Raw genomic sequence first — 25,579 nt, 5'->3', positions numbered from 1 at the left:
CCACACAAAGCCAACATGATTCTTGAAATCGAAGGATCAGGCAAAGCAATAATGCTTCCAAACAAACTCCAGAGTTGAACGCGAGTATAGGAAAAACTAAGCACATCTTCTAAATTAATAAGCCTATTTTTTCGCAATCAAGACAATTGCATTTCATGAGCAAAACAAAGTGGTTAGGACCAGTTGGATGTTCATAAGCACAAATATTAGGGCACCACTGCACACTCTAAAACTCTGACCTCTGGTTCGATCTCTGTGGTGGCACTGCAGCTAGCCGTGAGGCATCTGAAAAGGTGAGCCATGACTTCCTAGCATTTGGGGTCACCATAGTGGCCACCCTGGGGCCCGAGGGCTTTGAAGGGATCGCAAAGTTCACGGGGGCCATAGAAGTTACAGAGCGAAATCTGCGACTCGCTAGGTCATCCTGCACAAGGTCTGGTTCAGGGTGGTCCGTGTCAGAGTCACTGTCACTCTGGTAACTGCTTGCCCATTGGAGGAAGGCAGAAGCAGGTGGGAGGTTGTGGCATAAGCCCCGCCCACTTTCACTACAGCCAAAACATGAGGTGGAGAGACTAAGAAAACCACCTCGAATTACACGGAGAAAAGGTGTCCTAGTCAAAATCTTTAACAATTAACCGAAGAAAATTATTTTATATGCACATTTTTTAAATTGTTATACCAAAAGTATATACATGTTTAAATGGAAAGAAATTTGAAATTGAGGCCATTTTAAAATAAAAAATACTAAAAGTATTTTAAATGGTATTCAATGTCCTGATGATTAAATTAAAATTAATAGGAATGTATTGCAGTTTTTATATATTAGCAACACAAAAGTTGTTAAATTATGCCGGATATTTAAGAATCTTTACAGCCTTTTCAGATATTTAGATGAGTGCATATAGAACATTTTTAAACTTTAGAACCCACTGACACCCTGCTGAATATCGGTTATAAGCTTAGCAAAATGTGTCATCCAACATTTTTATGCGGAGTCAGTTTCTGAAGCGAAAGTGTGCCAGAATAGAGTATCATACCTGATGAGGTGGCCGGCATAACTCCTGTCTCCCTGCTGGTGTTCCTGTCTTTTTTTCCTCAGGGCAGATGGGACATGCACCCTTCCTCTGATGGGGGCATCACTTTTACTGCCTTCCGCCATCCTGAAGCAATGTTCAGCTTCTGCGTCACTGAAGCAACCTGGGAGAAGACCAGAGCAAAAAAGAAAAAGGATTCCATATAGACATTTACATCGATAGACTGACGGTACAATTTATTTGCTTTTGGTGTACTGTAGAGTGGGTAAAACTGTTTTAATGGCAGGCTAGCAGATACCGTTGACTCATGCTAGCCTATTGACTAACTGGAATGACTGGATGAAAATTTTTGAAAACTGTCTCCACTGATAAATAACCCCTTTAATAATACACATCTTTTTTTTTTTAAGTGAATAATACACATCTTTTTTTTTTTTAAGTGTGCATATTAGTTTTGCTGTGGTAGCCTACCGTTATTACTTTCAATTGTGAAATTATGCATTGTGAAATTTCACGGCTATTGCATTCAACTGACATTAACATCATGACAACACACTAGAGCACCAAACAGCCTTCCATGCAGTAATGCAGTCTTTCAGGCACAAGCCTGCCTTCATTTAGCAGCAGCTCTGTGCATTACCAAATGGGTGTGGAACGTTTGGGAATGTCACACTTACGTGAATGGATGGAGCGAAGGGACAAGGTCTAGGCACTGAACTTTCATTACCAAGTGTTTGAGAGATGCAATATCGAAGTCACAAAGTAAACAAGACACTGTGACTTTGGTGATAAAATTTGGAAATATTTAAGCATCTGTATGGACCATCATGATCTGAAGAAAATGTTTGATTTTGCTCATTTGAAATCAGATCGATTGCTTAGTCGGACTGAAAAGCCTTCATGTAAACGTTTCAATCAATCCAACTGAGCTTGATTTGAATGGATTCCCATCAGATTAAAACTGGTTGTGTGGATCTTAAATTTGTTAAATATGAAAATATGTAAACCTCTGACTCCACCCACTCTCTCAAATTAAGTGTCATGGCGTACGTTAATGTCATGTGAATGTTCACGTTTATGTATTTACCTAGATCTTTTAAAATGGTCAGTGAAAGAGATTTGTGCAAAACATTGCTAAAAGGCATGTCTGATTTATTTATTTATTTTGATGTCACAGTTAGTTGCAGTGAAATTCTCACGTGTTCCTTGTTTTTGACTGATGGGACTACATATGCACAGAAATTTAGTTTGAAATGGATGTAATGGCCACAAACAACCATTTTAAATTAGATTGCAAAGTTTAGGGTGTGCACACTACCATTGAAAAGTTGTGGGTTGATATAATGTTTTTAAAAGTAGTATTTTACACTTATTAGTCTGCATTTATTTGATCAAAATACATTCTAAAATAACTGTAAAAAAGTTCAGTTAAATATCTAAAATAATGGATTTCTATTTTAATATATTAGTCTTCAGTGTCACATGATCCTTCAGAAATCATTTGAATCTGCTGACTTGATAAGAAATATTTCTTGAGCATCAATGGTGAAAGCAGTTGTACTTAATTTTTGTGTAAACTGTTAAGTTTTATTTCAGAATTCTTTGAATAGAAAGTTTAAAAAAAATCATGTTTAAAAGTTTTTTTCACAATGTAAAAGTATTTACTGTTACATTTAATCAACTGAATTCATCCTTGCTGAACACAATTAATCTAGTGTTTTTTTAATTAGTTTCTGAATCTAGTGTCTTTTTATTTAGCTTTTTAAATCTAGTGCATGGACTTGAATGGAATTGGATTCATTCAGAATGATGTTAATCAGTAATGACGTTAAACATACAAGTTCTAACTGTGATGACCAGATTAAAAAGAGCACACTAGTACAATAAAAAGGAATAATAATTAAATATCCATAAAAATTTCTCTCATTTAACAGACAGACACATCTTACCTTCACTGCCGGCTCTGATGGTGCCGTCTGAAGCCACACGGAGTGGGCGAAACTCCACTGAGTCCAGGCTCTCGACTGAGTCCTCCCTCCTGTAGCCTGATTGCTTCAAACTTAACAGATCCTCCCGGTCAGAAAACCAGCCCTCCACGTACCCACTGTCCCTCACACTCGACTTGGACTGCACAGACTCCACCAGAGCCTGGTAGAAGGTGAACAAAGAACAGAAAACTTCAGAGTGGGATGGGAAAAGGCAAATAAGTGAGTTTTAGTGAATAGACTTGAGCTCCAGTGGACTTTTACAGCAGTTTTTCCATTTCGCTGACTGAAGAAATGACCTCCACCCTGAGCAATATGTCAGTCAGTGCGCTGATAATTATTATACGAGGACCGACAACACAGACTTACGCCTGAATGAACCATTTTATCAGTGGCCAAAATGCATGGGGAGTTCTGGACCTGCATGACATCCTTAGTGAACACACAATGCATGAGTAATTTAATGAATCTGACTACAGAGGGGCTTATCTGACTTATTGGAATTGTTACAATGCATAAACACTGATAGGATGAGAATTAATGCTAACAAATTGTAAAAACTATGTGAAATGTTTTAATTAAACGAGGCATTTTAAGCTCTATTGACAATTTATCGTTTGCAAAACCACTCTCAGACTTGTTTACTTTATAAATATGTTGTATAATATGTCGATTTAGCTTGAAAATATTACCTATAAAGCCAGAGCAGAAGTGTTGTGTTTTGAGCGAATCAATTGGGTGAACCAATGATTCAATGGTCCATTCATTAAAAGGGCCATTAGATGTGTTTTACTTAAAGCAAGATAGATAGATAGATAGATAGATAGATAGATAGATAGATAGATAGATAGATAGATAGATAGATAGATAGATAGATAGATAGATAGATAGATAGATAGATAGATAGATAGATAGATAGATAGATAGATAGATAGATAGATAGATAGATAGATAGATAGATAGATAGATAGATAGATAGATAGATAGATAGATAGATAGATAGATAGATAGATAGATAGATAGATAGATAGATAGATAGATAGATAGATAGATAGATAGATAGATAGATAGATAGATAGATAGATAGATAGATAGATAGATAGATAGATAGATAGATAGATAGATAGATAGATAGATAGATAGATAGATAGATAGATAGATAGATAGATAGATAGATAGATAGATAGATAGATAGATAGATAGATAGATAGATAGATAGATAGATAGATAGATAGATAGATAGATAGATATGACCAGCTATGACTTCTTGTTTCAAGGAGTTTAAATATGAGGAAGCACAAAGGTCAAATTCCCTGAATCATCCATCACAATGAATAAAACCAAAGAACATGGTTCTGATGTGCATCAAAAGATTGTTGAGCTTCACAAAATAGAAAGTGGAAGTAAGAAAATAGCTAAACTTCCCCTGGTTCCCATTTTGACCATCAGGACAATAATTAAGAAGTTATAATCAACTAAAGATGTTATGATTCTGCCAGGAAGAGGACGTGTGTCTATTTTGCCTTAATGGACGGTGATGATGAAAGTTTGAGTGTCCAAAGACTCTTCAAGGATCACAGATGGAGAATTGCAGAGATTAGTTGAGTCTTGGGGTCAGAAAACCTAAAAAAAAAAAAAAAAAAATACAACCCCTACATCCCCACATGTTGTTTGAGAGGGTTTCAAGAAAAATGCTCCTCGCTCATCCAAAAACAAACTCCAGCATATTCAGGTGTCAGACACGACTGGATCTTCAAACAGCACAGGGTTCTGTGGTCAGATGAAACTAAAAAAGGGGCTTTTTGGCAGCAAACCCAGCAGATGTGTTTGGTGCAAAAAGGGATGAAGAGTACCCCATGCCTACGGTTAAATATACTGCTGGATCTTATATGTTGTGGGCCTATTTATTTGCTGGAGGTCCTGGACATCTTGTTCAGATACATGGTATTATGGATTCTATCAAATACAAAAAGATAAAAAATAAAAACCTGACGCCTTCTGCTAGAAATCTTATAATGGGCCGTAGTTGGATCTTCCATCAGGACAACGATCCAAAACAAAAATCAAAAAATCAACACAAAAATTTGTTACGGAGCACAAAATTAAGCTTCTTCCATCTGTTATCTTGGCAAAAGTTTACAGATCTGAGGTTGCAAAAAGTTTTTAATAACAGGGTGCCAACAATTATGGCCAGAGTGTTTTGGAGAAAAACATTTATTTCATAGTGTGATTTACCCCCACTTTCAATTCTTTTGCTTCAATGAAAGGTTAGAATTTTGCCAATTTTTTGAATGGAAGATCAAAAGGATAAGCAATGCAGAATTATTTTTTACAGCCAGTTTTCATCATATTTACCAGGGGTCCCATTAATTCTGAGCACGACTATCTATCTATATATCTATATATCTATATATATATATATATATATATAAAATACCAATCCAGATAATAGCTTCTAAAAAATGCCAAAAAGTGTGTCTAATAAATTCTATGTTGGACCAAATTGTTTAAATGATCTCTTGGGGGTAATTACTCAGCCAAATTTGATGTGATTAATTAATAGGCACATCATGTAATTAATTAGATTTAAAAAAAAAAAAAGTTACCATTTACAGCCATAATAATAATAATAAAAATTATATAAAATTAAAATAGTTTATAAATATTTTATATAATTTTATAAAATTAAATGAAAACAAAAATAAATAAAAAGCAATAACATAAAATTGACAATGTCTATAGAGCGCCTCAGTTGACATGGAGGTGGAGTCAAATGCTTTTGCATTCACTCGCAAATCCTTTGTTCCCTCGCCCAAAAAAAAAAAAAAAAAGTTATTCGCTTCCAAAACATTTGAATTTTTTGTGCGCAATATAATTTTCCCTCCCATTATTTCCACCACCACATCCCTTTAGAGGCTCTGTACATTTTTTCATTAATAAAATGCAATGCAACAACTCTCAAACCAACAATGCACTTTCTTTAAAAGAAAATGAAAAAAAAAGAAAAGAAAAAAAATGGAAATACCTTAGATAATGCTATGCCCAGCAAACCTTCAAAAGCTTTTAGGTTCAACTGTGGTCCAGTGTAAAACGGATCAGACTGGGCCTTCCTCCCCAACCAGTATATAGTGATCAAAACCTGTTTATAGGGAGAGAGAGAGTGTGAGTGTTTTAAAATATGTTGTCCTCATTTGTGTGCTCAAAGATGAAAATTAACCTTTATACACTGAATTACTTTATACAGCTTATATCAGTTTTAACAACACGTTTTAACATGATACGAGTCTAAAGCAAAGCCTCTGAGAATTTAGTGTTGTGCATGCTTGCGTGTGACATGAATGAATGGCTTCTGTGTCCCAGTTTCATTTCTGTTCCCATCTAGAAAACTATAACCGTTTGTGCACACACAAACACGGGGTGGCAAAAGGGTAGGAATGTGGCACACGTACAAGACAATGAAGACAACAGTGGGCTCTGTAGTGCCTGTTGGACCTCTAAGATCATTAGAACTATTCTAATAAGGAATCTAATAAAAGAGCATTTTCAACATTTCAAATGTCTGTCTAATGCATAATATTAACAATTTAATAAAGATGCACAGCAGATAGGTACCCCCAGTTCCAATATCTTACATGCATTATTGCCATCATTACCAACTTAAACAAATGAAGACACTTGTTAGTCAGCAATCCCTAATCCAAATAGTGCATGCAAAGCAGTATGTGGCTTGAAATGTCCACTTTTAAATGATACTGCATTGAGAATACCGCAGGAGACTGTAATGAGATAAAATTACAAGTCAAATTGTTTGGTATGCAAAGGCCGCGTTCAGTCCATGTCAAACACAAGCCATGCATAGACACTTGGTTAATACCAAGCTTTGAATAGCAGGAGAAAAAAAAAAAACTTACGTTTTTCAGTCTCCTGCACGTCTCTTCACGTCTAAGCAGAAGGAGAGAAGGAGGTTAATGCAATGAGTGTTCACTGTCAGACACATAGATCAGTTCCAGCTTACACTAACAGTACCGGCAACTAAATCCCCCCCATACCCTCCAATAAAATTAAGTCATTGCTATAAATGGACCTCAACTACATACCGCATAAGCTATACTGTTAGTCACTAATCATGTACACTGATTTTTATTTACAATAACCATTATGTACAATGAAGACAATCAGCAAGTGTTCAAACGATCCTGTAACCTATCTGACATTGGAACATACTTGTTCCTACAGCGTGCTGACACTGGACATGTGAGCCATCTGTTTGTCACTATGGACTAGCAAACATGCATTTGCAGAGGAATGCACGCAAGCACCCGACGCTCATGTGGCGTTATCTTAAAAATAAGTCAGACGAGCTATAAGAAACAGCACTTGATCTGAGGTTAGTAAGTGAAAGTGTTTGTTATTTCATTTAAGCCCTAAAACAACATGACCGCGAGAAAGCATGCAAGTTAAAAATAGCAGTCAAATCCACTATAGCTTCACCATAGCATTTGGTTTGAAGGGACAGTCATTTGGGGCTAAATTTAGAGGTCGCCATGCCTCATCTCCACCCTGTCTTGCCCCTCGTCCCTCCACAAGACCAATAGTGGGGACATGAAGCTCTCAGCAGGGTGGACGACAAGATTTATTGTTCAGGGCTAGGGTCAGGACCTTAAAAGAATTAGGATGTGTGATGAAATGCACAGCTCAAGGGTTAGGAATTAAATTAGTTATTGGAAATACCTTTACTATCCCTATCAATAGAAAAAGGTATTTAGAGCAGTTGGGTGCCATTTAGAGCAGTGGGATGCAAATACCATCAAGATGTGAACTAAAACCTTATTTCTCCCATACAGAAGGCATTAGAATCAAAATGAGAATGGATGAGAAGCACTGTGGCAGAGAGAGGACAAGAAAGAGAAGGAAGAGTTTTGAACCCCTTCTCTTCAACCACCTGTCATACAAAGACCTGTTTCACATTTCAATAAGCTCGATCGCAATTTAATCAAAAGTGAAATAAGCTATGAACATCTCATGTTGGTTGTAAAATTTACCAAAAAATGAAAATATGGCATTTACTCAGCCTCGTGTCATTCCAAAACCGAAAGACTTTAGATAATCTTCGAAATTTTGTATTCACATAAAGCGCATGACATTTGGTAAACTCGCACATCTTCCGTGTTCACGAAATGTAACGTGTTCGGTGTGCCACTCATTGTTTATATGGATATGATTGTAAAGATTTAATTTAGTCTTGTCTTTACATCTCATTTATGACACCTTTATGACCTTTTTGGATCTTTTAACTTTTAAATGGAAGAACTGAAATCTCTCAGGATTCATTAAAAATAATTTAATTTGTGATTGAAGTGTCTAGTTTTTGAAAAGACCCTAATTGAATAAGTGACAGAATGCCATTTTGGGTGAACTAACCATTTATTAGTGACAGATCAGTCAAAACATCATGTCTGACTTTTCCACCATTTAAAGGGATACTCCACTTTTTTTGGAAATAGGCTCATTTTAAAACTCCCCCAGAGTTAAACATTTGAGTTTCACCGTTTTTTTTTTTAATCCATTCAGCCGATTTTCTGATATTTAGAATAATATCAGTAACCAGAGAGTTTCTGGTTTCATTGACTTCTATAGTAGGAAAAAATATACTATGGAAGTCAATGAGACCAGAAACTGTCTGGTTACTGATATTCTTCTAAATATCAGATAATCGGCTGAATGGATTCGAAAACGGTAAAACTCTGGGGGTGTTGTGAAATAAGCCTATTTCCAAAAAAAAGTGGAGTATCCCTTTAAATGTCATCATTCAAAATACATTTCCATACAGCATGTTGACTAAAACATGGGGCTTGGTTGGTCAGGTATGAAAGTTTGAGTTTGATATTGGACAGATAATGTGTGACAGGACTCATCCAGCCTTTCATTTGGTATGGAAATGTAATCAGACTGCAAACACTATTCAAATGAATCCTCTTCCTGCAATCACATGGAAGACTTACTTCTGTCTTTATACTCACACAAGCTGCAAAGGCAGTAATAAAGTTTAAATACAGATAGGTTTCCATCAGATATTTAAGGATAATTTAATTATGCAAATAAAATGGAAGAGACATTAAAAGGCACAGGCAGCAAATCCAGCCATCTCAGTTCATAACAGTTACAGGTCTTACATTGCAATGAAACGCAACAAACCAGGAATAAGAATTTGCAGTTTAACTTCTCTCTGCTCACCTGACAGTCACACGTGTGGACACATCTTGCAGGTCTCCAGGATGGAAGAGCTGTGCTTCATTGAGCCCTAGTTTCTCACAAGCCTTGAGAAACACATTCACGTTATCCTGAAGAGAAACCAGCATTGACTATTGCAGATAGGGTAAACGAAAAGTTAAACGTTGTATAAAAAAAGAAGAAAAAAAAAAAGAAAAGTTGAGATGCTACAAGGTAGGGAGAATTGACTGCTGAGAAGTGACTAGTACAAGAGATGGACAAGTTGAACAGAAAAGGGGTGGGAACTAAAGGAGACCGTTGCCAGGTGCTGTCCAACACACTCACAGCATTTATAAATGGAAACCTCAAGACTCATGGAAAAAATGTCTTGGTATATGCACAATGTTAGACAAGTATATCTGAATTGTTAGACGAAATTGTTTCATTGGAGACTAAATCTTAATTCTATAACTAAATAAATATATCTTTGATGTCATTTAAAATATGCTCACCAAGCCTGCAATTGGGGTGGACAGCCTGTTAAGTCGTTTGATGATGCCTGGCTTCAGTTTGTTGATCAGACTGAAAATAGATTGAATAAAAATAAATAAATAAAATAAACAAACTGTATAAATGTGCTTAGTTTAGGTAAACCTTGAAAATTTGCTAAATAAATCATTCCTTTGTTCAAAGAAATAAAAATCATAGAAAAAGCACTTACTCGCACAGAAGGACTCCATCCTCTAAGGCCACTCGAAAGGTTTTGCTTCCAAAACGCTTGTTGGTAACTTCCTGTTAAAGAAAAAAAACCAAACAGATCCCAGGCACAATTCAGGACTATATACAGTACGATGCATAGATGTTGAAACACAAATCATTTGTTTCGGCCAATAATCATTTTAAAATGCTAAGAATCAAATTAATCGTGATTGGAAATGAAAAATGAAATCCATGAAAGTAAGAAAGAATGGTAAACGGTAAATGGACTCCATTTATATAGCGCCTTCATAGACCTAATGGCCACCAAAGCGCTTTACATTTGCCTCACATTCACCCATTCATACACCGACGACAACATACAAGAACCTCACATCATGCAGAAACTTACATCTAACAATGAAAAAAAATTGCGCTTTTTGCCCCACTCAAGGAGGTCGCTGTGTAATTCACACCCTGACTAAAGACAGGCACCCACTTAACGACTGTAAGGACGATGACAAATGTAATTTGATACTTACGACTGATCATGCCCAAACGCACCGAGTCAGAGACAGTTGTTTAAAATCTGCTCCAGTCATTGGAAACAGTTCAGTCTCAGAATGTTTCAGCTGGTCATTAAGTTTGTCCCCAGTGACACAATGGGAGAAGCATTTAAGCAATCTTATAAACGCACTTAAATGTAGTATCGAATCGTTAATCCAATCAAATTCAATTTGATTGTGAATCGCCTTGAATCGAATCGTTCTAAATTTGCAAAAACCTATTAAAGGAGTAAGTAGTTCACTTTTAAAAAAAAAACTTTTGCTGATAATTTACTCACCCCCATGTCATCCAAGATGTCCATGTCATTCTTTCTTCAGTCGAAAAGAAATTAAGGTTTTTGATGAAAACATTCCAGGATTTTTCTACATATAACGGACTTCAATGAGAACGGTTAAAGGTCCAAAAGACAGTTTCAGTGCAAACTGCAAACTGTTCAAAGGGCTTTGAATGATTTTAGACGATGAATAAGGGTCTTATCAAGCGAAACGATCACTCATTTAAAAAAAAAAAAAAAGTTTATTGTTTATAAGCTCAAATGGTCACCTTGCTATGTTCTGTGATGCGCGTTCGTGACTCTCCTGTTCAAACTCGTTCATCAAAATGAACAAATCTTTTCCCGAGTCAACTCGTTCATTTAGTTCGTTAAATGAACCAAATGACACGAAAAAAAGATTTGCTCATTTTGATGAACGAGTTTGAACAGGAGAGTCACGAACACGCATCACAGAACAGAGCAAGGCGACCATTTGAGCTTATAAAACTTAAACTTTGTTTTTTGTTTTTTAAATGAGTGATCATTTCGCTTGATAAGGCCCTTATTCATGCCCTGAAACTGTCTTTTGGACCTTGAACCGTTTGGTTTCCGTTGAAGTCTAATATATGGAGAAAATCCTGGAATGTTTATCAAAAATCTTAATTTCTTTTCAACTGAAGAAAGAATGACATGGATATCTTGGATGACATGGGGGTGAGTAAATTATCAGCAAAAGTTTTTTTTTTTTTGTTTTTTTTTTTTACGTGAACAACTACTTTAAGTGAATCGAATTTGCCGTCTACCCAAAAATTCACAGCCATAACACACACACTTCCTAAATCTGTCAATTTAAGGGCAACAAATACATAAAACATTAATATTGTGAAACACAACAAAAATGTAAAATTATTGTCAAATAGATGCATACTTGATGGGCATAAAGGTCAATTCACACCACAACCAACATAGTTAATCACCATATATATATATATATATATATATATATATATATATATATATGGTGCATGTCCGCTGACAGCTAACTACAGGCCCTCTCAAAAACACAATGCTATTTTCACTCCAACCAAATATATTCCAACCAGAGTATGGTCTTCACTCATCACATGCAATACAATAGTGCTGCCATTAAGCTAGAAAAACAAACTGTAAGCAAATTCAACAAGACCTATGATTTACAAGAAGAAAAAGACCACCACTTCTGTGCACCACGACAGCTAACCTTTCTGTGCACCATGACTGCAACATCACGGTCACAAATCAATCCATGCCATCACTGCCTTAAAGTTGGCAGCTTTGTAACCAAAACCACTTTCATTTCGTGTTGTATTTGTTCCATTCAAATCGGTCTTACCAGCCACACATCTAGTAAATGTGCACTCCAACAGGGCCTCAGACCCTCCCACACAGTGCATCAATTTTGGAGACGAGGTGCCCAAGCAAGCAGGCTCCAGACTGTACAAGTAATGTGGAGGAGTGGGCGTTTGGCACACAGAATGTTGCAAACAGCTCAGGGGTCCTTTGTGTTCAGAATCAGATTGAGATGCACTGAAGCATCCATGCTTGCCCTGGTGCCAGCCCAATTCTGCATCCTGATCATCAGCGTGTTTGGACACATGGAATGTACTCCATCAATAGCTGCTTGTGTAAGGTCTACATCAAATGAGAACTGAGAGAGCCAAAGCAGAACCTGTAATATCTAACAACTACTCAACAATATTCCATCCCAGTTTATACATATGCAAATATATTTAATAATGTAGAGAAGCATTAGTTTCCTAAATTTACGTTTGAAACGCATGCAACAAAATGCAAGCATAAAAAAGCACCAGCATTCTAGATGGCAGAGGAGCGGAGCTGCAGGTCTTCAGGAAATGGTGGTTAGATCTCAGAGGTGAGACTTCAATGCAGGCTATTGAAAACATGAACACATTCCCCATGCAAAGCTAAGCACCAACAACAAATTACCTATACACTACCATGTTTTCTGGATGTACACTGTCCCATTCAAAAGCTTCGGTCACTGTTTGTGTAAGATTTTTTTTTTTTTTTGTATTTACAACTTTTATTTAGTAAGAGAATGCATTCAATTGATTACTAGTGACAGTGAAGACTTCTGACATTGCAACAAATATATATATATATATATATATATATATATATATATATATATATATATATATTTTAAATAAAGCTCTTTGAATGCTCTATTCATAAAGCTATCCTGAAAAAAATGCATCACTGTTTCCATAAAAAATAAGTAGCAAAACTTTAATATTTTTAACAAGAAACGTTTCTTGAGCATCAAATCAGATTTCTAAATGTGACACTGGAGGAATGATGCTCAAAATTTAGCTGTGCCATCACAGGAATATTTTATAGTAGTATTAGATTTTATACACATTCGTATACACACACACTAACCTAAAGGATTATTAGGAACATCATAATAATACTGTGTTTGACCCCCTTTCGCCTTCAGAACTGCCTTAATTCCACATGGCATTGATTCGACAAGGTTCTAAAAGCATTCTTTAGAAATGTTGGCCCATATTGATAGGATAGCATCTTGCAGTTGATGGAGATTTGTGGGATGCACATCCAGGGCACGAAGCTCCCAATCCACCACATCCCAAAGATGCTCTAATGGGTTGAGATGTGGTGTTTGTGGGGGCCATTTTAGTACAGTGAACTCATTGTCATGTTCAAGAAACCAATCTGAAATGATTCAAGCTTTGTGACATGGTGCATTATCCTGCTGGAAGTAGCCATCAGAGGATGGGTACATGGTGGCCATATGGTCAGAAACAATGCTCATGTAGGCTGTGGCATTTAAACAATGCCGAATTGGCACTAAGTGGCCTAAAGTGTGCTAAGAAAACATCCCCCACACCATTACACCACCACCACCAGCCTGCACAGTGGTAACAAGGCATGATGGATTCATGTTCTCATTCTGTTTACGTTCTGTTTACGTCATTCTGTTTATATATATATATATATATATATATATATGAAGAGTTCAGATGCAAAAGCCTCTAAATGCCATTTGAAATTTTCTTCTTTAATTATGCTTTTTATCAAACTTCTATATTTAAGTTCAGTAATTTCACCTAAATAACAAATGGCACTTAGAGGCTTTTGCATCTGAAGTCTTCATATAATGTATATATATATATATATATATATATATATATATATATGAAGAGTTCAGATGCAAAAGCCTCTAAATGCCATTTGAAATTTTCTTCTAAAATGACCATTTTTATCAAGCTTGTATATTTATGTTCAGTAATTTCACTTAAATGACAATTAATAGGTAATCTTCATTGCCATTTAAGTGAAATTACTGAACTTAAATATATATATATATATAAATAAATAAAACAATTCCCATCCCAAACTTTTGAATAATAGTGTACTTACACAAATGGGAAAAAAACTATTTCTTTAAAGTTTCATATAAATACCAAAGTACTTAAATGTATATTATGGAATTAAATAAAAACTTTATTATAAGGGCACCATGGTACACATTTTATTGCTCAAAATAACTTTAAGCATTTTATTGCTTAAAGTCTTGCTGTGAACTAATAAAACCACCATGATGAAAAACAAACAAAGGATTACATCATTATTCAAAACAATCAATAGTTGAATAAAAAACACATTGTATCTAGGATTTTATGGAGCTGATGGCACTAGCTACTTTGCAAATGGTTCACAACTGATAAATTAAGAAAACCACAAATGGAAAAGGCTGTATAAAGCTACTTTAAAAACATGATGAATGTTATCTTGTCTAGTTTCTATTTAATTCCTAATAAATAACATTCAGGAAATGTACATTCTTTGCATTCTGAAAAAATGGCTGTGTAATAAAAACCAAGGGGTAAAGCTGCAATAATATCTGTCAGGTAAAATTGACTAATTGTTTACACATTAATAGCACTGGGGTTACATAGTCAATCTTCTCAACAGAACATGAGCATGAAAAGACCTACAGCCAGCAGTACATTAGATGATGTCATTACCTCAAGCCATCTTTGTGCCTCCTCGAACGCAAGCTCACAGCTGACTGCAGACTGCTGACGCCACTCCATCCCCGCTCCCAATTCCACCTGTGTGTGTTTCACAATCAAAACTCATTTCAACACATTCACACCCAGATTATATGCAAGGACACAAAAATATTCATCCATAGAAATACCAATATTTACATTTATAATATGTAATCTTTATATAAGTGTATATAAATAATACATTAAAAAAGATAAACAAGTGTCAAGTTATTTCTATTTTACTACAACACACATTGTTTCTGAAAAGACATTAAAGATAGTTCAGGTTGACTTAAAAAAGTGATTTGAAATGCTATATATATATATATATATATATATATATATACTTCCTATATATATATATATGAAGCATATAAAGCTATAAAACATTATTAATATTAACTGTAAACATGTAAAAGGGTTATACATCAATTTTGATACAAATGGTGTAGGACAATTATAACGGAAATCACATTAGCAGGTTTGCAATATAATACAAATCATCAGAAAAATCTATAAAAACCCGATATTATAACTTTAACATTACCACTACAATTTAACTTTAACAGTCTAACTAAATATTGATGTAGTGTGTAATCTTCAAGAGGTAATCTTCAAACACACCAGAGAAAAGTGACTCTGAACGGGTTAAAATTAATTTCCATCACCAACTTCCAGGTTAGCAACCCCAAAATATGGTATGACTCATAATGCCACTGTGCACCTGTGGCACCCTGCAAGAATCCCCATCCCAAACTTACCAGCAAGCCCCTGTTTTAATTTTGTTTTGTAATTTCCTGAAACTACTCTTAAAATTTCACTTCCCAGATGTCGACTCGAAAGCGCAAGGTGTTTTCCCCGCTACCCGCGCGCGTGCCTCCAACACAACTCTTTTAATCTGTTGCAAACATTCCGCTACAAATTGACACCTTGAACGCCCAGCAGCTCTCCTACCACCGAACGTGCTTGTTGCAAGCAGGAACAGAAATGTCGCCGTTCAGTGAATACAGGGGCGATAAGTGCACAGGACAGCTGCGTGTTTGCAGAGGCAAATGATTATGATGAGTTGTTTAAATATATGCCACGCCCCCTTCTGTCTCTTGATAAGATGTTTCGCGAGCTGTGTCAACAACAACCAGCAGATGGCGACGAATAATCACTCCAACAACGTTGAACGCTATGAGGGCCATTTGCGCTTGAATGGTAACATTTTTATATTAAAAAGAGCGCTTAATATGCTGTGTTTTATGCTAACACAGTCAAGGGTATTCAATTAAATTATTTTAAGGCCTTAAATTATTTTTTAAATAAAATTGACTGAAGAACACGCTAATAAATATGTTTTGATAGACTTTACAATGGAAATCATAGCTTTTTACCATTATAGATTATTTGGATATGAACACTGGGGCTGATTATGTTTGGGGACCATTAGTCTAGCTAATATGATGTAGGCCCATGTCAAAGGCTTGGCTTGATAATTAAAAAACAGTTACTTTGGGTTGACAGTTTGTCCCTCACATTACATTACAGTAAAATAAAAAAATATATTTTAAATGTAAACGTATGTCTAACAAATCATTAATAATAAGTACTGCAAAATTCAATTTAAAACATGTGTCCATTTTGATTTCATGGTGACTTTAACAGCATGTTAGGTCTGGATATTGACATATTTATATGGACATATATATATTTTATATTTTGATTTAATTTTGTATTTTTAGCGGATTTGTGGAACTAAATTAAATTTTTATGCAGTAGTTACACTTAACTGTCAGCGCCCCACAGCTTACAATCTCTTGTTTCCATATTTGGAGACTGATTTTCAAAATAATTTACACAGGAGCCGTAATTTATCATTTTGCAACAAGAATATTTTCTTCATAAAGCGTGTTCAGACCTTTATTTCGAAATAGCAATGAACATGAAAAATCATGAAAAAAAGTTAGAAACTTCAGTTTGATTTCATGACAATAATTCAAAATATAGCATCCATTCAATTATTTCAGAAAAAAAAGTCTTAAAATGTTTTAAATATTACGAAAAAAATAATAAATTTTTGTTATGGCAATAAGCTAGGCTATAAGGCGCATGCGTGTTCTTTGTATGCGATTCCTAGAGGTTGAATTCTTATCAAATCTGCTAAACTTCCCATAGGCTACTACTTCTGAATAGGATTTCTACTTCATAAATTGTGTGAAATTTGTGAAAATAATGGTTCAGATCACTCAAAACACATATGGAAATGGAGGCGCCCTTATATGGGCTGTAGGCCTAATGGAGTCTGGTTTGGTACTGCGCCCAAACAAAATCTCACTGAAAGCTAATTTTTTGAGATATCCACCTAAAATTTGAAACACAACTTGTTCAGATTTTTGTCTTTGATTTTTCTGCAGTTTTAGAGTAGCCCAGGTTTTGAAAATATATATTGTATATAGGCTAAAATATGAATAACAAAAAAAAATTTTTTTTTACATTGTACATTTCTAAAAACTCAAACTTCAATAACTTTTTTCTGTTTCACTTTCTTAATTTATTTCACTTCGGGAAAAATCTCTTCTTTAAAACGAGACCAATCCTACGTCTATATTCCAAAGCATTCTTGAATTACAACCATTTAAGTTTGAAATGAGCATTTCCATGTCTATTCAAAAAAGGGGGGTGATAGTTAAGAGGTAAAAAAAAAAAAAAAAAAAAAAAAACATGTAGGTATTCACTTTTTGAGCATTGACCTGAAAATGACATTTCCAACTTATACTGTCATAAATCTTTTTGCTTTGAATGCTTTAGAGCACAGACTTAAGTTTGGTCTCTTTTTAAAGACAATACCAGGCAGATTATTGCTAAAGTGAAAAAAGTTTTAAAAAATAAACTTTCAAAAAAGTTGTAGAATTTAACATTTATTGTTTTTAAAACTATAAAATACTACTTTGAATATTTATTTGAAATGTATATTTTCCAAAGCACGTTTTACTCTTAAAAAAAAAAATTAAAATTAAAAAATCAAAGGCATAACATGTGGTGTTTAAACCAATTCAATGCAGTTATTTTTGGAGTGTGTGTGTGTGTGTGGACATTTACTGTGAGGTGGACGATGACGCAATTTTCTTCTATAGAAACAAACTTTGTTGTATTATTTTCATGTTATCACTGTGAAGCTGCTTTGATACAATTTGTACTGTAAAAAGTGCTGTGTAAATTAAAAAAATTAAAAATAAAGGTGACATGACTTGACGACTTGTGTGAGTGTTTGAGTGTGTGTTCGCATAGCAAGTGCCAAAACCTATACCAGGTTCCATACCATTATAAGAAAAATGTTTAAAATAAAGAATTTTCAGTCAACATTTATTGAAAAGCACCAGAGGGTTAACTCACAGATGAGGTATGAATATCATATTGCAATAGATGAATTATATCTATTGCATCTATATTATATTGCAATATAATTATTATTATTCGAAAACAGTGTCTAAGGATTATTCAAGACATGATAAACCAGAAGTAGGGTGAGATGCAAGAGTGAGAGGTGCTTTCAACAGCTGGAACTAAAACAGGAAGTGCTTCATCCAGCGACAGGAAGTGTTAACCAAAGCTGGAGCAATGTACACGCCTGTCTGCCCACTGGTTTCCTGTGTGACTAGTCTGCTGTCAGACACACAACACTTTATCACACTATTGTTGTCATCTGATGAACCCAAAGACAGCAGTATAGGTTTTAAAGCATGCTGACAGCTCTGTTGATCTATGAGGTATTTATTGAAATGAGAAAAAAATAAGTGGGCTAATGAAATCTTAAATGCACTTTTGTGTGTGCTGTACTGTAGGCTATATATTAAATGTTCTATAATAAAGGAAGATATGGGTCTCTAATTGTCAAAAATGATCTACTGTAACTTGACCTATTGTTAATTATTTCCGTTGACATGTTCCACAACTCATGCTCTTGCAAGTTTCTTCTGTGTGAAAGGCTATATATAGCTAGACTTTCTGACTTGCAAAGTGAACTGAATTGCAAACTGAACATCTCATTTTTTCTTTTTTTTTTGTCTCATTTCAACAGCCACATGATGAAAGATCAGAGATAATATTTTGAGAATGTCTTCCCATTACTTCTAACAGTGAAAGCACTATGTAAAGACATGAATGGAACATGCACATTCAGAATAAAAGTTGAATAAAAGTAGCCTAGTATAAAATCTGAGGATTTTCACAGTGGGTACACCTATCTGGTTTTTAAAGTTAGTTTAAGCACAACCAACAAAGCAGAGTTTAAGTAAACATGTTAGAAGAAATGTTAGCAAGTAAAAGTAGATCTAATAATCTTTCGCACATCCATCGGCCCAGAATTCTATTCCATTCTGATCTTGAAATGTGTGTTTTTGATTTTAATTCTTGGTTTCTAAAGCCACTGGATGGAATGAACTAAACTAAAAACATACAAAGTAAATTTGTTTACAGTTTGGAGTGACCATGAGATTGACCACATATATTAGAGGTGATATGTTATTTCTCTTGTTCAAACTCTTACTTACTGGATATATGTTGGATACACATTATGACAAAGTGTACCAGAAATGAATAGATAAATGAATGTTGGTTTGGCAAGGAACATTTGCAAGAAAGGCATTTTCTTTCAGTCAACAATGAAGTTTGGTTCTTAAACAAACATCTAACCAGAGCCAGCGAAACAATTCACAAAGGTTGCTGAGAGGAGAAGTTTTTCTCTTCTCATCTTATCTTTTTCTTATCTTTAAGGGATCGTTTTTATTGTTTTCAGCTATAATGGATTGAAACCTTTCTGAAAGTCTGAAATATCATCCTCTTGTAGAAATATTGTTTTTTGAACAATGATTCTTTTTTTTTCTGTAGTCCCCCCTCAGCAATGCCTCATTTAGACTTGCTGTAGTATATATATATAGTGTGTGTGTGCTTCTTTTGTCCCTGCCCACTGACTGGTGGTCTATTTCACCTGAAGCTGAACAGCTGGAACAGTAGTACAGTTCCCTGAACACTGTAGCTTTGTCCTGGTCTGCCATTGCCCAGAAGACACACGAGAAGAGGGATAGTGGGCGCCCAGATGTGTTGGTCCAGCCAAGGGCACATTTAACTCATGTTCACATCTTAAACCACAACCATCCATACCCACACCCATTACAAGGTTCAGCAAATATTTGATGACAAATTCAAACTGTTTGAATCAGAACTAACAAAAATGGTTACATCATCCTTTTTTGCACAACAATTTCTTGAATACACCCAAATATGGACAAACACAATTGGGTTAAAAAAAAAAAAAAAAAAAGTAATTAAAAATGTACAGTTGAAAGTGAGAGTTGAAGTTGGGTTAGAATTTTTAACCCAATTTTTTTTTTCGGGTGTGTCCATATTTAACCCACATTTGGGTTAAAACAACCCAGCATTGTTTAGAGTGTAGATTTTTAAATGTAACAAAATAAGGGGTACGTTTGTGCTCCTATCGGATCCTAACCCTAACCCTACCCCAGACCTAAACCTACCCCTAAACCTACCCCGTCACCTAACTGACGTTAAAGGTAAAGCGTCAGTTGTATGACGGCCCGGGATCGTCAACTTACCGACGTTTAAGGGTACCCTAAAAAGGCGGATGTTGATGTATGGTCAAAAGACGTCCCAAGAAGTCAGTATATGACAACTTGGGATGAGACTGTGTTAGATGTTCAGTTCATGGTCTATGTCAGTGGATCTGAACCAGGGACCGAAGCCCACTAGGAAGCATCAACAAACTTCCAAGAGGGTGTCAAGATGACTTCAAGATGAGTTTATTTAAAATAAGATAAAGGCTAGTATTAAACTAAGTCAAAATTACTAAAAACTAAACATTTCTTATTTTACTCTCCCACTTCAACATACCTATATAACACAAAAACTGTAAAAGTTATGGGGCCTTTGAATATTGTTATGAACAATGGGGAATCTTAGAATTAAAAAAAGGTTGATTGCTAGTTGGTTGTGTCACAGTCTTCGTCTGCACCATACTGTCTTCGTCCTCACTTCACTTCCCAGAATTCCTCGTGTCTCCACATCTGAACTCACTCCCTCATTACCCACCTGTCCATTGTCATTGTCCTGTGTGTCGAAACCATAGAAAACAACAATGGCAGCTGTAACATTCAGAGTATATCAGTAAACGTGCATGTACTGTTGACGTCATTACGTAGGTATGGATATACGTATAGCCCAGCAATAGTGGTATTTTATGTGCGTTGTTTGGTTAGTCTACAAATAAACAGACCGAACGTTACAGTGCATTTATTGCTGGGCAATGTATATCGCATTTCTGAAAATGGTTCTGAGTAGGCATTTAACTGAGTTATTACACTGAAGCAATCTGTAGAGTTTTGTTTTGACCACAGACCAAGTGAATGTTTAGGTCTTGATTACTCAAGTAACTAAAAGTGGAAACAATAACTGAGTTCATTAGTTAAAAAAAAAGAAGTGATGTCACATTCAGAGTATATCAGTAAACATGCCTGTACTTTTGACGTCATTACGTTAGTATGGATATACAGGGGTTGGACAATGAAACTGAAACACTGGCCAATGTTGGAGGTTTCACATCTATATGGCGGCCAATCTTCAGAGTGAAGCACGGGTGGATCAGTGATGGTTTGAGCTCCAATATCATGACAATCCTGATTGTATTTGATAGACACGACACTGCCGAGGACTACCAAACCCTTCTGGAGGATCATGAGCACCTGATGCTCAAACCGTGTATCAGCATGATCATGCACCAACACACACAGCAAGACTTGTGACAGAAGGGTTTGATGAAGATGAAAGTGACGTTGAACATCTCCCATGGTCTGACAGTCACCAGATCTGAATATTATTGAGGTGTTTTGGAGGAGCGAGTCCACCAGCATCACATAGTGACCTGGACACTGTTTTGGAAGAGGAACGGCTCATAATCCCTCTGGTCACTGTGAAGGACTTCTATCTGTCAATTGGTGCTGTATTTGGATGCAAAATGAGGCCCTCACCATTCTAACAAATTATTGTGTAGTAAAACCAGGTGTTTCAGTTTTTTTGTCCAACCCCTGTACGTAGCCCAGCAATAAACGCACTGTATGCAACGTTCGGTCTGATTATTTGTAGACTAACCAAACAATGCACATAAAATACCACAGCAGCCCCTACGGATATAGTGTTTCTGTAGGTGGTACACAGTGAGAATACACTTTTGGATAATCTACGTTAACTAGTTTTCAATCCATTGAGTGCAAGGATAAAATACATTTCCAAATATACAAATAAAGTCAAATAAAAGGTAGCCTATAACAGATTATCTTGGCTTATGCGCTGTTTTTCCTCCTCAGTTTCCCACAAATAAACAAGGAGTAACCACTTTTGGCGACAGAAATGATTACAAATGCACATGGTCCACCATGCTGGTTTGTTTACATCTAGCTATACCACAATTCCTTGCGCTCAGGTAGTTTGGCATGACTGGCCTGGAATGCTACGAAGTCGTGGTTTGAAGTCTTGATTTACGTGCTCAAAAACCTGCCTGGAACGCAGCAGTCCTTCAGTTCAGTCAGTCCTTTGTCTGTAGTTAGTCATGTTTAGCGTGTGTTATCCTGCCTGTACCCGCCTGGAAGTTTCTTTGTAAGTAAAAGAAATTGCATTGTAGCTCTTGCCTATTTGTCTTCTTCTGCCTGCTCCACCCTGTGACAGGTTGCTTATTGGCTTTGTTCAAAGGAGCCTATCCTAAAGTCTTAATGATCGCAGCTAACAATTGAATTAGTTCCCAAATACAATCAATTGGGAACCTTATGATAAGAGGAGCATTTTGTGCTTTCTGGGATAGGACCAGAGATTGTAAGCAAATGTATGCCCTATGTAATACTGCAAAGTGATTAAAAATGTCTGAGGTGATTAAAAAGTACCCAATAACAAGTCCTGACAAGACATGTGGAACATAACAACATGACTCTCCTGATATTTAACTTTACTTTGAGTTGTAGAAAAGAATTGCGTAGTGACATCATTGATTGGCGTAAGGAATCAGATAATCGTTTTTCTTTGTAGGTTGTTGTCCTCAAAACAAAAATAATAATAATAATAATCTTAAACATCCTATTTATTTTTTAACAATTAAACCTGGCCCTAGCCATGAACATAGCCATATAAGCTGGAGTGGCTATGAAAAAAAAGGGGCAAAAAAGATCCTCACCTTCTCCTGCATTTCTTGGTCCCATTTTATGACATGTGTAGAGTGCTATATGAGGTTCCACCATAATGGTTAGGGGGTACTGTCTTCAAAGGAGTGAGTCAGCCCACTAGATTTTGGAACACAGCTATAACGATTCTTGTATTAGCAAGCACAAATAATTAAAATGTCCTGGCCAAGCAATTTTCAGTGCAATAAATTCAAATCTCCGTTGAACAATATAGTGAGGTCATCTTGTGTGTGTGTGTGCTACCATATAATGTGTTCTCAACAGGACCAAAAGAGGGTGATAGAGTGAGAAGTTGCTATGGTGATGCCTTGTGGTGTCAGAGGAGTGAGAACAAACTGATGTGTCAGATGGAGGAGAGTTCACTTAACACACCAACTGATTAACTTCTGATATCTGTAATAAGAGAGACAATTTTGATATCATTTGTAATCTCACTCTTGAGTCAATATGTATCCAGTGAGGCACTCTGATGGGACTAGAAGAGTAGTGAGGCAGAAGAGAAGAGTATTGAGGCAGGTGTTAGGCTGAGGCTGGTCAGGCAGAAGCATTGCAGTTTGTGGTGAAGCAGCGGAAGGCAGTCGGCAGTAGCATTATGAAGGCAGTTCTGCAGAGAGAAAACATGCAGCCATGTGGTTGTACAGCTATAAAGCATGGGCTGCATGTCAGAGCACCCATGAGTCAGTGACAGTTTTCTGCTGTCATTTGTTGAATGGTCAGTACGTATGAGGCATCAGTGGAACAATGACTTCATACTAAAGAAGCAATTCTATAGTTTAAGCCAAATTTTAAATAACTTACATAATCTTAAATAATTTTCCTTTGTGTTTCACAGAAGTACACTGTAAAAAATATATGATCAATAAATAATGATATTGTATGATTTTTTTTTTGCTTTACCTCATAACAAAATAAGTTAAGCAATTTGTCCGCTTTCGGGTTGAGCTTTCCGCGAAAGCGCAACTGGGGTAGCCTAGCTATAGGTTGCCAGGTTGTGATGACGAACGGGTTGAAATGGTATATGGTGTGTGTGGACTGTGTGAATATAATGCATTTAATACAACATCTGGCAACTGGTCAACATTAGACACACATATTGGTCCGATTATTCATAAAGGAGTTTGGGCCATTCCCGGGAGAAATACGTAATAAACCGGGAGGGGTCCGGGAGACTGAGAAACCTGGGAAAAACGGGAGTGTTGACATTTATGCTTAGGACGAAAACACAGATAAGCTATTTTTATTGTGATAAATTACAAGTTTTCAGATATGCTGAAAGACTGGTAAACTGTAATGAAATAGCAAGGTAAACTTCAACATGAAATTAAAGGATAACAAAAAGTAGGTGCTTTAGGATGTAACTTTTATTTTATATACTAGATCTACTGTCTAACATCACTCATCCCACTACTATCATATTGTTTATAATACACATTTCCAGACACATTCAACACAGTAATGTTACTTACCACGATCTTACTGTTACACTGAAATTGTTCAGTCTAGTTTACTGGCTGTTTTCGTTATCATATTATACATTGACCTATGTTGACATTGCTGATTGTGAAAGATACATGAATAGTTTCCGAAATACCTTATGCTAGATAGCATCACAAATGTAACGTTATTGTGGTACGAGCATGGAGCATTAGTTCAACCTCAAGCTGATAAAAGTAGCCTATAATTGTAACATTGCAGTGGGAGTTTACAGGAGTTTTCAGCATGTTGTGTGATGCTTTCTCCAGTGTGTTGAAAGTCTCAGTGTGGCCGGTACCATGAGTGCTAACTCTTGTGTTCGAGCACACACAAGAGCATGAGCGCTAGCAAAAAATTGTTTGCAATCTGAAACATCACCGATAGAGGCCACTAAAAAATACATATAGCACATTCAATGTTGTATTAGTGTCACCTGTGATTGATCATGTGTCCTTACCACACCCCTTGTTCCCTCGTTAGTATCCACAAGTTTCCGAGGAGCGCTCCTGTAAAAAATAAAGTGGGTGAAACTTCCGGTGACGCGGCGGAAGTAGCATTCCAATGGTATTTTGTGTGTTAGTTAGCGAAGAGGCTAGCTGTTTTTCTGAGAATTATTTTACTATTTAAAGACGCAAATCTTAATGAGAGATGACGTTACGGAGCTCAGGGACAACATGTGCTGTTCTCGGTTGTATGTATAACCGGATTAAATTAATTCAGTGGCTACACGTGATTGTTTTGAACATAAGCCGAAAACGAAATCAGAGTGATTCTGTCATGGTTGGTTAACCATGATCCATTCGTGTGTGTGTGTCTGCACTGATTGTCATCACTTGGACTGATTACCTGATAATTACCTCATGATCATTGTTACATCTGTTAGTCGTTAGTTCTGTCTATTTAAGCATTTCCTGTTGGGTTGTTAACTGTCGGATCATTGTCATTGTCACCCGGTTCTTTGGCATGTCTTGGTTTCTTGTCATTCTGGGTATCTGTTTATGTGTTTAATAAAGCTACGTTTGTTACTTGCACTTGCATCCTGATCATTACGTGACAG

The 25,579-nt window shown here is 36.0% G+C and overlaps 1 protein-coding gene across 20 annotated transcripts in view; it reads right to left on the bottom strand.

Moving 5' to 3' along the window:
- The window catches only part of lmo7b (LIM domain 7b), a 52,393-nt gene extending 36,516 nt beyond the window's left edge, over positions 1-15,877 (bottom strand). For 19 of the 20 annotated variants that reach the window (XM_089132165.1, XM_089132172.1, XM_089132170.1 and 16 more), the window contains exons 1-9: positions 15,586-15,877; positions 14,798-14,884; positions 9,951-10,021; positions 9,742-9,811; positions 9,254-9,360; positions 6,931-6,961; positions 6,045-6,158; positions 2,984-3,182; positions 1,038-1,197 (exon numbers count right to left, since the gene is read on the bottom strand). In XM_089132165.1, the coding sequence (XP_088988291.1) occupies positions 1,038-1,197; positions 2,984-3,182; positions 6,045-6,158; positions 6,931-6,961; positions 9,254-9,360; positions 9,742-9,811; positions 9,951-10,021; positions 14,798-14,866 (821 nt within the window). In that variant the 5' untranslated portion in view covers positions 14,867-14,884; positions 15,586-15,877. The other variant, XM_089132166.1, reaches the window with a different exon arrangement.
- Positions 15,878-25,579: the final 9,702 nt, after the last annotated feature.

This window comes from Pimephales promelas, chromosome 6 (genome assembly GCF_988280905.1).
Source record: "Pimephales promelas chromosome 6, fPimPro1.hap1.1, whole genome shotgun sequence".
Classification (NCBI taxonomy): domain Eukaryota; kingdom Metazoa; phylum Chordata; class Actinopteri; order Cypriniformes; family Leuciscidae; genus Pimephales; species Pimephales promelas.
The sequence above is the reverse complement of the archived record's forward strand: the minus strand, read 5'-3'. Positions and strand labels throughout refer to the sequence as shown.